Source organism: Anoplophora glabripennis, unplaced genomic scaffold, assembly GCF_000390285.2.
Source record: "Anoplophora glabripennis isolate ALB-LARVAE unplaced genomic scaffold, Agla_2.0 scaffold698, whole genome shotgun sequence".
NCBI lineage: Eukaryota > Metazoa > Arthropoda > Insecta > Coleoptera > Cerambycidae > Anoplophora > Anoplophora glabripennis.
Genome location: NW_019417319.1, coordinates 86,500 through 100,498, shown reverse-complemented (window position 1 = coordinate 100,498; position 13,999 = coordinate 86,500). Strand labels below are relative to the sequence as shown.

At 30.1% G+C, this 13,999-nt stretch overlaps 1 protein-coding gene across 2 annotated transcripts in view; it reads left to right on the top strand.

The window, feature by feature from the left end:
* Window positions 1-3,515: 3,515 nt before the first annotated feature.
* The window catches only part of LOC108912936, a 56,569-nt gene continuing 46,085 nt past the window's right edge, over window positions 3,516-13,999 (top strand). For both annotated transcript variants that reach the window (XM_018718367.1, XM_018718368.1), the window contains exons 1-2: window positions 3,516-3,602; window positions 9,359-9,575. In XM_018718367.1, coding sequence (XP_018573883.1) covers window positions 9,410-9,575 — 166 coding nt within the window. In that variant the 5' untranslated portion in view covers window positions 3,516-3,602; window positions 9,359-9,409. The remainder of the gene's footprint in view (window positions 3,603-9,358; window positions 9,576-13,999) is intronic.

Below are 13,999 nucleotides of genomic sequence, written 5' to 3'. Positions count from 1 at the left end.
AAAGTTACAAGTTAAGCTTTTTGTGGAACACATTGTATTGTATAGAATAAAGCAATACAACAAGACAAAAGTATTAATATATCAGATGTTTCTTTGCCATAATTTCAAAACATTTTTCCTCGGATCATTTTGGACCAACAAGCTTTAATGAATGTGTAAAGAAAGCTATTTGATCAAAATCCAGAGGTTGATGAAACCTGATTAATAATAATAATTTATATGGATAGTTGAAGGCAAGAGTTACAGTGTCTTATTTTTATGTTGTATATAAAAATGTTTATGTAGTAACATATGAAAGCTAATGTTCTGTATGGGAAATCTCCAAAAATTTGTGTGCCTTTTTACAAGACAATATGTACAAAGTCCAATAAATAGAAAACTCACAAGAGAGAAAAGGATTAAAGGGAAAAACTGTAACTAAATAAACGTGAAAATTTTTATGTTTATACTGGAAAGCTCTATCAATAACGTCATTGACTTAAGAGTCACTTGAAATTCGGATTACAAAAAAGCTTTACAAAAATAAAATATTTGACCTGAAAATTAACTAACTTTAATATGTTTAATTTAATCGGAGCGTATAAACATTTCTTCTTTTGTTTATACAATAAACAAAAAAGCCTTATACCTATATATTTTCGTTAAGTTAAGTTTTCTTTATACAGGGTAGGAAAGTACCGATGGTCTATCTGAAGTTACGTGAGAGCGATAAAGTAAGCCATAGAAATCCATGCGATAGAGAAGGATGGCTATAATGAAGGCGTCTCGTAATCACCGCCCGTTTCGCCCTTCCACAAATAAGATCCACTTCTTATTTGTGGAAGGGCGAAATGGGCGTTGACTATTAGACGCCTTCATTATAGCCATCCTTGTCTATCACATGGATTTCTATGGCTTACTTTATCGCTCTCACGTAACTTCTAATAGACCATCGGTACTTTCCTACACTGTATGTACATATTACATAAGAAACTTATGGAGAAATCTCTCATGTAAGATTAAAATTTCTTATATAAAGAAACTTAACCTAACTTATAAGTGGAAATCTGTCTCAAGTACCAAAATAACTTAAGTAGTTAAATTATAGTGGCTCTAAAATCCATTGCGTGAATTTTTGTAGAATTTCCCTGCATTACCTTAAATTTCCCTTCATTGCCTACAAATTACACACATTTCCTTGTATTATCTGACATTTCCTTTGAATTAACTGTGTTTGTTTATATTTTGCTTGGAGCACTTTATAACTATTGGTGTTATATGTAATTACATTACTATGTCTGCAGATAGTCCAAATACCTACATTTTCAGATATCGAGTTTCCTGTGAAAAAAATCTACAAGTTCCGTTATTTTCTATCAGATTTTTTTAAATAAAAGATTGCCGTTAATTACTCTAAAAATATTACAAACTGACACTTAATAACATTTTTTATGCAACAACAAACTACCTTAATGTTAGATAGATAATTTTGTTTTCGCGAAAAATGTATAGGGAAATAGGTATTATCATAAAATTCTGGAATGAAATAAAATTTTTACAGACAAATTTATCATTGAAGCTAAGAAACAATATTATCATGTCTTAACAATATGTAGCATGCCAACAACGTGTTTCTGCTTTTAAGTTTCTACATGAAATTTAATGTCATAAGATCAACAAATGATTTCATATTAACTTATTAAATTATAGGTATGCATTCTAATAGAAAAATATCGAAAATTGAAACGTGATTTTATAAGTAGTCAGGACGGATTTCGCCCTAAGATAACAATAAAGTTATTGCAAACATTCGGCCTTTGGTACAAAAATCTTTTCGCACATGAGAATAATTCGGATATATAACACCAGCATCAAAAAAAAAAAACTCGTGTGCTACTCATTTTGATGCCAATAATCGATAAAACACACTCTTAATCAATGGCTCCTAATATTTAAGATTGGTCATTTTAATTAATAGAATATCAGGATGTTTTAGACGAAAGCTGCTCTATTCATACGAGGAATATCATTTGAACACATATTTTTCACCCTCACCAAGCTTAGTGAGCGGAGATAGATGACTTTAAAATTTTTGAGTCTAAATATTTCTGAACTGCCACATTTTTAGGAACAATTTTTCGGACAAAGTTTGCTCAGTTCAAAGAGGAATATCGTTTCGAAATAACATTTTCCTACCCCTTCCCTTGATTATTTTTTATTTATTTATTTTTTCTTAAGAATTAGGAATCACAGAGTTTTTGTTCTGTTCAAATATCATATATCATTTGTTTTTATTTTTTTTTTTCTTTTGCGACTAGGACACCTCCACGTTGTCACATCTTCGCAGATCATTTGAAAACAAAAGAATAATGTTTTGCAGAAACAAAAGTTAACCATAATCTCATTAGTATGGGCAAAGCGTAGACTTGTTTGGTAAAATTGAGAAATTTTTGGGTCCATTTTCACCCTAATTGGACAGATATTCTATTAACTAAAATGGCCAACCCTAAACATTTTTATCGATTATTTATTATTGATTGGCATCAAAATGAGTAGCACTACCGGAGTCTACATCTTCTCGCTTTAGTTTTTTTTTTGTGTGCCTCCTAAGTCTGAAGAAGTAACTTCTACCATATATTTAACTGTATGTGGATTATAAAAAAGCAACAAGAGCACCCTTCTTGATTTAACGCAGCTCGTGGACAAGATGAGATTGGTCAAGCTGTATATGTCAGAAACTAAGCAAGAATGTCGATAGGAAATTTTTATGTTCGTATGATGATGTATCTCTACATTCTACACTCTGGATAATACAACTCCCAGCGTCATGGATCATGGATCAGATGAAATGCTTTAGCTTTATGGAAGGAAAACGAAGTACTGTAATTGTATATTAGCCGTACTACTACGTTTTAACCCATGTTGATTCTCCGCAGAATATTACCTATAAGGATTACTCTGCACTTTCCTTGAATTTCTTGCTACTTCCTAGAATTTCCCCGAATTACCTAATTTCCTCAGAAATTTCTGCAATATCCCAGATTACCCTACATTACCTTTACATTTCCTTATGAATGCACTCCAGATTTCCTTACTCATTTACCCCTCTGTTCCAATTAACTAACATGCATTTTTAAACATAACTAAATGTCAGGATTTTACGACAGTTTTCGATAAAAATATATACTTTAGTTAGTTCCCAAATTGACACATCTGACTTTAAGAAGTTTTAAGAAGGAAAAAATTGTCCAATCTGAACCAACATATTAAATAATTCAGATCCCTCTTTCTGGGTCTGAGGTCCTGCTGTTTCTGTCGGGTAACTTGTTTCGGGCACACTCAAGTTAGATTTAAAAAAATCATTTTCCACCTCTATCCGACAGTGTGTTAAAAAGCGTTGTAAAGCAGAACTCATCACCGTGACACATTTCGAATCTCAATTCGGTCACCGTTCGGTTTTAGGCGATTGCGTGATGACCCCACGGGCTGAGGGCGTCCAACGGCGGCGCCACGCAAACTGACTCGTCGGGGCGCCGCGTATAGTAGACCGCCGTCGCGTTTGTATGTGTTTATGCCAGTGAATTCCGTGTTATTAATATTAATTTACTATTCATAGAAGTAAGGTAAGTGTGTAATCTGGATCGCAGATCTTAATTTTATGTCGGAATAAGTCTTGAGTTCTTCTATTGTGACGTGAGTTTGTTTATTTTATCTCGGGGTTCTATCGATCGCCGTTGAAGAATAAGATCGTATAGTAACAACGAAAACATTCATCACCCCGTCTTGTATAAGACATTCTCATCCCAAATTAAGAGAGGAGTAATTATATAAACCGAATAATTAATTTTGATGTTTTTTTATATATAAATATTTGTAGTCATCAAAGTAATGTACTTTGGTATACTTTAAAATGAATACTTATAATTTCATATATAAAGAAACAGCGTCAGTTACTATGAATTTTCTTCAATAAAGAATAGTACTACATTACGTTCTTCTTCACAGTGTTGTTTAAATTTTTCCTAAATACAAAATACTATAAACAATATGTGTATTTAACACAAACTAATGTTACACGTAAAAATGTACTAACTTAAAACACAACTATGATTTAGCTTTTTTATTGGATGCTTACATAATCTGGTTTACGCAAGATTATATGCCATATCTTAATTAAGAATATTTTGGTTAAAATTGTTCAGGTGATTAATTACTTTTGGTTTTATTGAATGGATATACAATACTAGGACCAATTTTACAATTGAAACATAGATATATTTGCTTTCCCTTTGATCGCCTACGTCACTTCAGGTATCTTCTGAGTTAAATAAATAAAAAATAATTTGGAAAGAGAACAATTCATCAAAATTCATTAAGGACAATTAAAATTAATTGTTACCATACGTAGTGTGTTTTTAACATCATATTAACTATTGAATATGAATTAGGTATCTATTATATTATAATTATCGTTATCTTAATTGAATCAGTTGTTAAAAAAGGGCGAAGATAATTAATTTCCCAGAATTATATTAAGAGTGTTAAAAATATAAAAAACAACTATTTGGATTAAAAGTACTGTTTCGGTCCCTAATTTTAATGTGTACTCACTCTGTTGATGACTAAGAGCTAAATAATTATTAAAAAAAACAAATATATAATTGTACTATAACCGGAGCTTTTACCATTATTTGTAATTTAATTTAGATAATGCCAGTTTAAGGGTTTAAATCAATGAATTTGAAAAGTATTTTTTCCTGACTGCAGTTTTTTTACTACTATTAAAATGGTTCTCAATTACACTAATAATAAATTAAATTGTCATGACCTGCAAAGCAGTTGACGTACATTTTGTTTTTCTTCATCTTTAACTACCTACTAAATCCCAAAAATATATCTACTTTAATATGCTTTAGATAGGACAGGGGTAGAACATGTCAGGTGTTCATTTTTAACTCAATATTAAGTGATAAATGATTGATTTGGCCAACATATTTTCGTCAATATTTTAATGGATTTCACTTCCTCATCGAATCAAATTAAATTCATAAATCCAAGTGAACTGTAATTTGGGCTTTTTATTAACTCTAACAAACATAGGTATGGTATATTGACACAAGGTACTTTCTTTTATTAGTTTTACTACCATCCCATTAAACAGTTGTCATACTTAAATATATTGAACAAAAACATTTTTGTAACATTCATTAAAATTTTTTAAATATAGATTATCTTGGATTATTACAACTTACTGGATGGTTTGAAGTATTAATAAACTTACCTTTTTTGCTAAACAGAAATAAATTCTGAAATAAATGCATTCCGTCATAAATAGTTTTCGTTAAGCAACCTGCGGTTTAACATGTCATGTGTTTTAGAAAATTAATCAGGAATTACTACGCGAAACTTAGTCCGTCTCTGCATCGCCGCACTTCATCAACTAGTCAACTGTAGTAAGTAAGTCAAATTCAGTGTGATTATTTGCTCAGCAGCGCGGGCGAGGACTTACTTATCTTTTTTCCTTTCATCCACTGTAGGTTAATTAACATTATTTTATTTCAAAATACCTTATTCAAATCAAGAATTAACGGATATTGTATTAATGTACAGGGAGTACAAATGTGCTTTAAATATGACAAAGACAACAACCGAATCCCAGAACTATGCAAAATGTTGAACGTTGTTCAAAGACTACAGGACACCGGTAGTATGAACATATCAAGATCATGTACAACAAAAATCGTAACGTATTTCAAATAGGGAAGACCTTGTCTAGAAAAACCCTAGTCGCAGTAACCGCAATATTGCACGTGAAATTGCTGTTTCAAATGCTTTTGTGTGACGTGTGCTATGGGAGCAGTTACAGAACCACAATGTAAAGACTTTGATTACAAATTATTTTCAGCCGCATGTAAAATTTTGGCGTTGGTTATTGACATAAAGAACTTTTCCAACGGCAATTATATAGTGGGGTATTTTTGGTGACAACTTATTTGCACCAATTCTATTGGCGATTCACTTTAACGGTGTATTTAATAATTATTTAAAGTTTCTAGGATGGAATGGACCTGTGCATTGGCCAGCATATGCTAACATACACAATTTCAAGAGATTTTTACAGAATTAATAATAATGTATTATAAAGTTTTGATTAAATAATTATGGATTAATAAATAATTAAAACAATAAGGAAATAATGAAAATAATTGTGTTGATACTGAAAAGGATTTTATTAACACTTTAAATCTGTTATATCATACAAATTAGACATCCGCTAAAACACACCCGATGATTTATGGACATACTTGCATCGATTTTCTAGAATATTTATATAAATTTCGCAGCCCAGTCTGAGAGTGGCAGCATTGAACGAGCCTTACGGGAAATATAAAATATCTACAATTTTTCGCACCGCTAATTTACATTTAATATTAATAACATAAATCATGAAAATCCATTCCATCCATCAATTACGTATTTGACATAAAATAAAATTATTTTCTGTTAGTGGCGGATGTATCTACTAATTTCAGTTCTTATTTTGAATATGAGGCTATTAACAAGAATCTAATGGATTATTATTAATAAATTGTGTATTTCATATCTGATCAAGCTTTACTAAATTAAACTGCAGTTTTTCAAATAATTTATCTGTTACCTATTTACTTAAATAAGATCATGGAAAAAATGCAGGAAGTGTGTTTTGTGCACACTTGTATAAAGAAATTTGTTATAGTACAAAGCAAAATTATTTCAACAAATAATAACAATTTATTTAGGTATAATGATTACAAACTAGCGCAAAAAAAATAGTTGACACTATGTAATAAAATTTAAAAAATACGGATAGGTACCACGACATACTAAATAAAGAGCAAAATATTTGACGAAAACAATGAGTAACCTAATATGAAAAGCCTTTTCTTAAAAATACGTCTTTTTGTTTTTCCCTATTGTTTTTTCCATTGTAATCACACTCTCAAACATAATCATTATAATGTCATAGTAAGCCTGACTACAAGCTCCTACACTTGCAAATATACAACAATTAAAACGAACGAAACTAAAAAAACTTGCGTTAAGGAAATAACACCAAACATTCTCAAAAATGTATCTACAAAAGATTCATACAGTTTGTAGTATAGTCTATTGCTATAATAATATAATAATAATAATAATTTCGGGATATGTTACCTTTTCTTACCTTAACATGCTTAAGTTATTCTTCTTCTTCCTCTTCTCTACAAACCTCTTTCTTCTTATTTGGGCGCCAGCTTATGTAAGCATATATTTATAATTTAATTTAGATATGGTCTGCTAATTTATAGAGAAAGTCCTTGTTCAATTTTAAAACAATCTGAAAGGCTGAGAAAGAAACTATTAAAATTTTTATATTAATCACTGGCAATTGATATTTAAAATTTTTCTCTAAACTTTATTTGACCAAAACTACTGTATTTATAATAGAAAAATGATTTCAATTTTATTTTACTTTTATCATCCACTTTAGTTAAATAAAATATATTTTATGTAAATGGCTAACAATTTGTTTTATTTATTTAATTTTCAATGCAAAAACTAATTTCATTTCTAAGTTAAGAGACGACCTAATCCTACCCTAATCTAATCTACGCCAATTCTTATACTAAATAATAAACTAAGCAATTATATTCTACTGACGGATATTCCGTAATAAATTAACCATAGATATGTAAAACTTTGGTTATTAATATACGTCTGTACCTTCTTAATCTGTCTTAGGCACTAACCTTCGTATCCTTTTTGTCCCTTATGCTTTTCGGGTTCTACTCTGCACCCTCTAGACTTGTCAATATTCCTTGATCAGCATCTGTCATGTGAGTCCATGTATCGTATTTGTTCTCTAGATGTTCTGTACTTCCTATAGGTAGGTGATGGTGAATTAGGTTATTTCGGTTCTCCACATGCTTGGTTCGATCTCTATAACAAGATTGGATTTAGAGTTTTTACTTATGCTTCTTTTTTCCATGAATTTCAATTAAATGGTGTAGGTAGGCTTTCCTTTTCTTATTACTTTTGACTATATTTGGGCAATAACTTTTCCTTCTTTATTTCATAAAATTCTACTCTTCCAAAATTTTTCTTTTTATCATTTTTTTATAATTATTGATTCTTTTCTCGTCTCCTAGTAACCCACACTTTTTCTGTTTTATATCCCACTATAATTTTCTTTTAAATCACACTCTTAATTCTAGTAATACAAATTTTTTACCAATCACAAATTTAAATTCTCCATATAATTCATTACATGATATTTAATTAAATTTTTGTTTGAAATCCTCTCTCTAAATTCAATTTATTTTATGTATTTTTTTTTATCTCAACCGCCTCCTTTATTCCTATTGATTCACTTCTGTCAACTTATACTATTTTGGTTAAACCAACTTGGTCTAACTTATCTTTCATTTTAAACTCAATTTTGATATTTTTTTTAACCTTTATTATTTATATACCTTGCCTTAATTCATTCTATCCAAATATACTATGGTTTTTTAGTACAATTATAACCAAAATTTATACATTAAAAAAATGGTACTTCCTTCAAATGTACTTCTTGAAGTTTTTTCCACTGATCTAACAAAATGCTCAAATCTAGCTCTTACGTCAGGCATTATGCATACAAAGGACACAGTCAACACAAAAGAAACACCAAAAAGAAGACGATTGAGATTGAGAATCTTATTTGTGATCATTTCATTTTCAAAGCTGCTTGAAGAACGGACATAATCGTAATTCTTTTTATAATTAACTTAAATATGTTTTGTATAAGTTATCTACACCCATCATATTATAATTGTCGCCACTACAATATTTTAACAATAGCATTTTCTCAATAATTGAATTGAAAATGATTGAACAAGATTACACCATGACAACATGACTCCGAACGAAAGTAGTTCATTTAATGTTACTACCGCAAGCATTTCTTAAAGAATTTTATAGAAAACTTAAAACTCACTCACAATCAGTGAATAGGTAAATCGAATATGTTCATTTGCATTATATTCTGCTTTTATAGTGTAGTTTTTTGGTTCACAAAAAATGACTTGCTTATATTTCAGAAATTAGAAGCTTGACATCATCCCAAAAATCCATATAAACAGTAAAAAAAGCAATAACGGTTTAGCAAATTTTGAAAAACTTTACAATTACTAATGGGAGTATTCAGTTGTGTCTCACTGCTTATGTATGTCGTTTATTAAATGTTGAAAATTAATACAAACTTTTTTTCTTATAAATATGTTTATTATATCTAAGTTATATTATATTTTTAACCTGTTTGTATAACACATTACTCCTTAGAAAAAAACATAAGGTTTAAGACATTTTTCTTTTCTAGCATGTTAGCTAATGACGAGGCCGATTTGGAGGATTATTACAGCCTCTGGAGATGAAACTCTCCACTCTCTGTTTAATGCTACTCTTATATACGCCTTTGCCTTCGCGAGGACAACGACTCGTACCACCAAGGAAGTACCACTCAGACGACGAAGAAGACCATGCCGACTACACTGATGATGTCGATGAAGAGGTCTTTATTCAAAGAAACGTCACAGGTATGCAGTAGCATATAATACTTATAAAAGACAAAAAAAGCATAATAGTTTACAAAGATCAAGTCAAAACAAATGCGCATTTATTTACGACTTCTGTTACAATTTTATCTTACTTTAGGTAGGTACTTCTTTGAAAATGGTTAATAACTTATTAATTTATTATTTTTCTTTACTATTCAACAAGGATGTCAGTGACCTACTTTTAAATTCTGAATATTCACAGAAGTATAAAATTGGAAAACAGCAATGATATTTTTCTAAAACGATTTCTAAAGAGTTCTATTATAATCCCCCAAAAATTGGATATGAAATACAGTTTTAGATCAACTACATACTCAAGAACAATTGAAAATATAGACTTGAAATTTAATACAATGCTCTTGCCTCATACCAGCATTAATGTAACCATGTGATCAGACCTAATCAGTGGCGTCGGAATTAAGACGGGTTTCAACTGTCAAAAAAAGTTATTTGACGTTAACTTTTCTCATTGGAAAAATGAAAGGTTTTTCGTAAAACCGTTCAACAACTGTGATAATGGTAAGTTTTCGTCAATAGAGGAACATAGAAGTTAAATACTTTGCTCTTAAAATTAGAGATACCTAAATGTAGAAAAGTTAGATCTATTCGTCCGACTACCTCTCTTTAAGATATTTTTATTTTCAATTATGCTTCCCTGGCTAAAAATGCGACTAACTTTGTCATGGTTTTTAAACCTATAACTATGAGCGGAGTGCCTTCTACAATAAAAAATCAAGAGGTATAAAAGTTTTATTTCAAAATCCCCATTCAAATCTGTAATAGAAGTTCCTCTTTATCGTCAAATAATTTCTTTTTTGACAAGTGAATCCTTTTAGACCCCTTCAATTTTCGAGGTCACTGGGATAAACTTTGATCAAATTTTGCATGCAGAGATCTACTAAGTGAAGATAATATCTTGAATGGTTCGAATAGAATCGTTTTAGGAAAAACCGTTACTGTTATATTGGTTTTGTCGAGCAGAAGCAGTCTTAAAAGATCACAACTGTTACGTCCTACAAAATATGTTATTTAAACTGTTCAATTAAATCTTTCTCCAAACACTGAAGTATTATATGTACCATAATTAACGTCACAGAAATTTTCACCACCAAATAAATTTTCGCGTAGAATCCATTACTTCTCAGTGAATAATTGTTATAGGTACATTTACGATATTTCGTATGTATAGAACTTATGGAAGTAAATCAAAGTCAAAATAAAGGCTTGTCAAATATTTACTGGATCGTTCCAGAAATGGTGCAATTTATTAATAATAATGCTGACGGTACTTATTGGTTTCTCAATTTTACACGTCATCACTCTTAAATCTCCAGTTACAATCCAAATTAATTTCAATAATCACTCTTCTAATATTCGCTCCTTCATAGATCATCAACAATTTTAAAATTAGTAAACTTTTGTACTTAAATTTTTGATGAATTACATTTAGTTAAGTGCCTAGCCTTTAATTAAAACTTATAAAGAGTGATTCGAATGCCATTATCTTAAATAAATTTGGGACAATTTTTATCTGAAAGATTTTTTTTGTATTGTTGATATTACCAGTACTATGAAAGAGTTCACTTTTCGTAGGACAGGATATAATAATAATAAAACAATATTCTACATAAAGCAATTAATATAACTACCTGCCATGAGAAATAATAAAAAACCTACTCCATGTTATCCATGAAAACAATATTAAATTAAATTAAATATTTTCTGTCACGCTCACATCTTTCCTAAATTTTTTGAAGCCAATTGAAGCATTTTTAAGCGACTAACTATATATGATGTAGTTTGTGGCGTACGCAACGTTAATTTGGTTTTTATAATATGTATTACAGTCTTTAGGAAAATGAATCTAATTTGTACTGATAAACATAGATTTGCAGTATCGGTTAAAACTAGGTTAGCTAATGTTATGATTAGGCCATGAATAATTTCACACATTTACTCACAATCTAGTCACCCGGTTAGTTAACCAATTATTGACAGTTAAAACAATGGCCCTAAAAATATTTTTTTATAACAATTAATGATTAATAGATATGTATACCTAAGTAAGAAAAGTCATTTAGAACTTAAAATTAATACAAGTAATGGCCATTCAAGACCTTGGATCATTTTCCTTGAATCACTTATACAAACTTAAACATAATACCAATTATTTAATAAATTACAAGGGAGCCCTGAGTAAATCCCCGTTTAAGAATTTATTTTACATCGGGGTAACTCTTATAAAACAAAATAAGATCTACATTCCTTTTGGAATATAATCGGCGTTGACAAATAATCCATCTCATGATTTTCCATTTGTTACATTATTTATACATTTTGACAGTTTACATTCATTTGCTTGTAGATTTGCTTATGGCTTGTTGAAAGCCGGCTAACCAATGTGGTTTCAAATTATTTTCCTCCATATTGCACTCCTTTGTTATTCGACTGTAATATATGGCCTAATTTGCCTTAATTCGTTTCTACCTACCACGTATGTAAACACAGAATGTTAGCTATCATCAAACACCTATTTTATTGCTCACGCAAAGTTCGACCGCAACGTCAGGTCGGCAGGGCAGACCCTGCATATAATAGCATCATTAATGCAAGGCTGTTGAAAGCTATTTTGAAATATATTTTAGTAATTGCATAAGCGAGGTCCGATATGTGAAATGTAATCCTCACCTGGATTCAAAATTTAAATTTTCTAATTCGAGAAAGTAATAGTTTTGGTGGAGCTCCTTATGTATATTGACGACTGCAGTTAGAATCCCAAACATATATTTCAGATCCAGTACTTACTTAGACTATACTTTTCCCAGTTGTGGACATGACTAAAATTGTCTGTTGCTACTAGTAAATTAAATTATCATATATCGATTTTAGAAAAGTTATAACTAACCCTAAACCAAATGTCAATACTGAGAAATTAATAATTTAGAATCTTAATATTTACTACAATTATGATTATCTTTCTTTTCTAGTTATTTTTTCTCTGAGAACTGTCTGGCCAATGGCTTAAACTTGAAAAATACTAGTCAATGTGGGAATATTGTATTTGGTCTGCTGTTCATATCAATTATCTATTCTAATATTCCAAATTTTTTAAATCTTCATTTTGTATAATTGGTCCATAATTACATTCTATTGTATAAAATTTTGATCATCCATAAGGAAACTGTTTTCTATTATGCAAAGCTGTACAAATGTACAGCCTTGAACATAACATTATTTTGTATCAGTACCTTCAAAGACGTTTGAATATCTGCCTCTATATTAACCTGATTTTTTATACAGGCTCTTATATTATGTTTACCACCTTATAATTCTTGGCTTGACTTAATATGTTATTATAGTACAGGGTGTCCCAGAAATCAACGTTAAGCCGGAAACGGGCGATAGGCCAAGTCGTGACAGTTATTAGAAAAATATAAAAAAAAAATCTTTGTCATGTACTTTTCAAATTATAAGTATTAAAAAATAAATTGGACAAACTGACATTCTGTGATGATCTATCAAGTCCTGTGACTACAAATATTAATGTTTCGTCAATCTTTTTTCTGTAATGTAATCATGAATAACCCTTCTGTAAATTACAGTTTAAAATTAAAACATAACTGCCTCAGTTTCAAATAAAATGTTTGATTTTTGCCCAACATTAAATTCAAAATAATTACATCACCCGACTTTAACCGACTGTACTGTAAAAAAATGTACTACACTATTTTGGCAAGTAATTTTAAAAGATGGCGCATTTAGTCCGGATTCTAAAATGGTATGATATTTACTAGATTACTTCTTTGTTTAGGAAAAAAAATTTTTTTTAGTGGAACCGGATTTCAGGCCAACTTTGTTTAATTATTTAAAATGTTGGTAATGCAGCCTGGGTATTTTTAAGACAACAATTTACAGGTACAAGTACACGCCATTTCGACAATGTGATTGAAACAGATAGAGACACCACCTTGTCCAAAGAGTACCACGGGTTATCAAGTAATTTGTTAGTTTTAGGTTTTAGGTGCAAGTTTTATTTGAAACTGAGGCAGTTATGTTTTAATTTTAAACTGTAATTTACAGAAGGGTTATTCATGATTACATTACAGAAAAAAGATTGACGAAACATTAATATTTGTATTCACAGGACTTGATAGATCATCACAGGATGTCAGTTTTTCCAATTTATTTTTTGATACTTATAATTTGAAAAGTACATGACAAAGATTTTTTTTTATATTTTTCTAATAACTGTCACGACTTGGCCTATCGCCCGTTTCCGGCTTAACGTTGATTTCTGGGACACCCGTATAGTATGTTCTCATATGTTATCCCCCATTCTAAATTCAATTATATTATGTTTATAATATTTATAATTATATTTAACTACTAGTTCTAACTTCCTT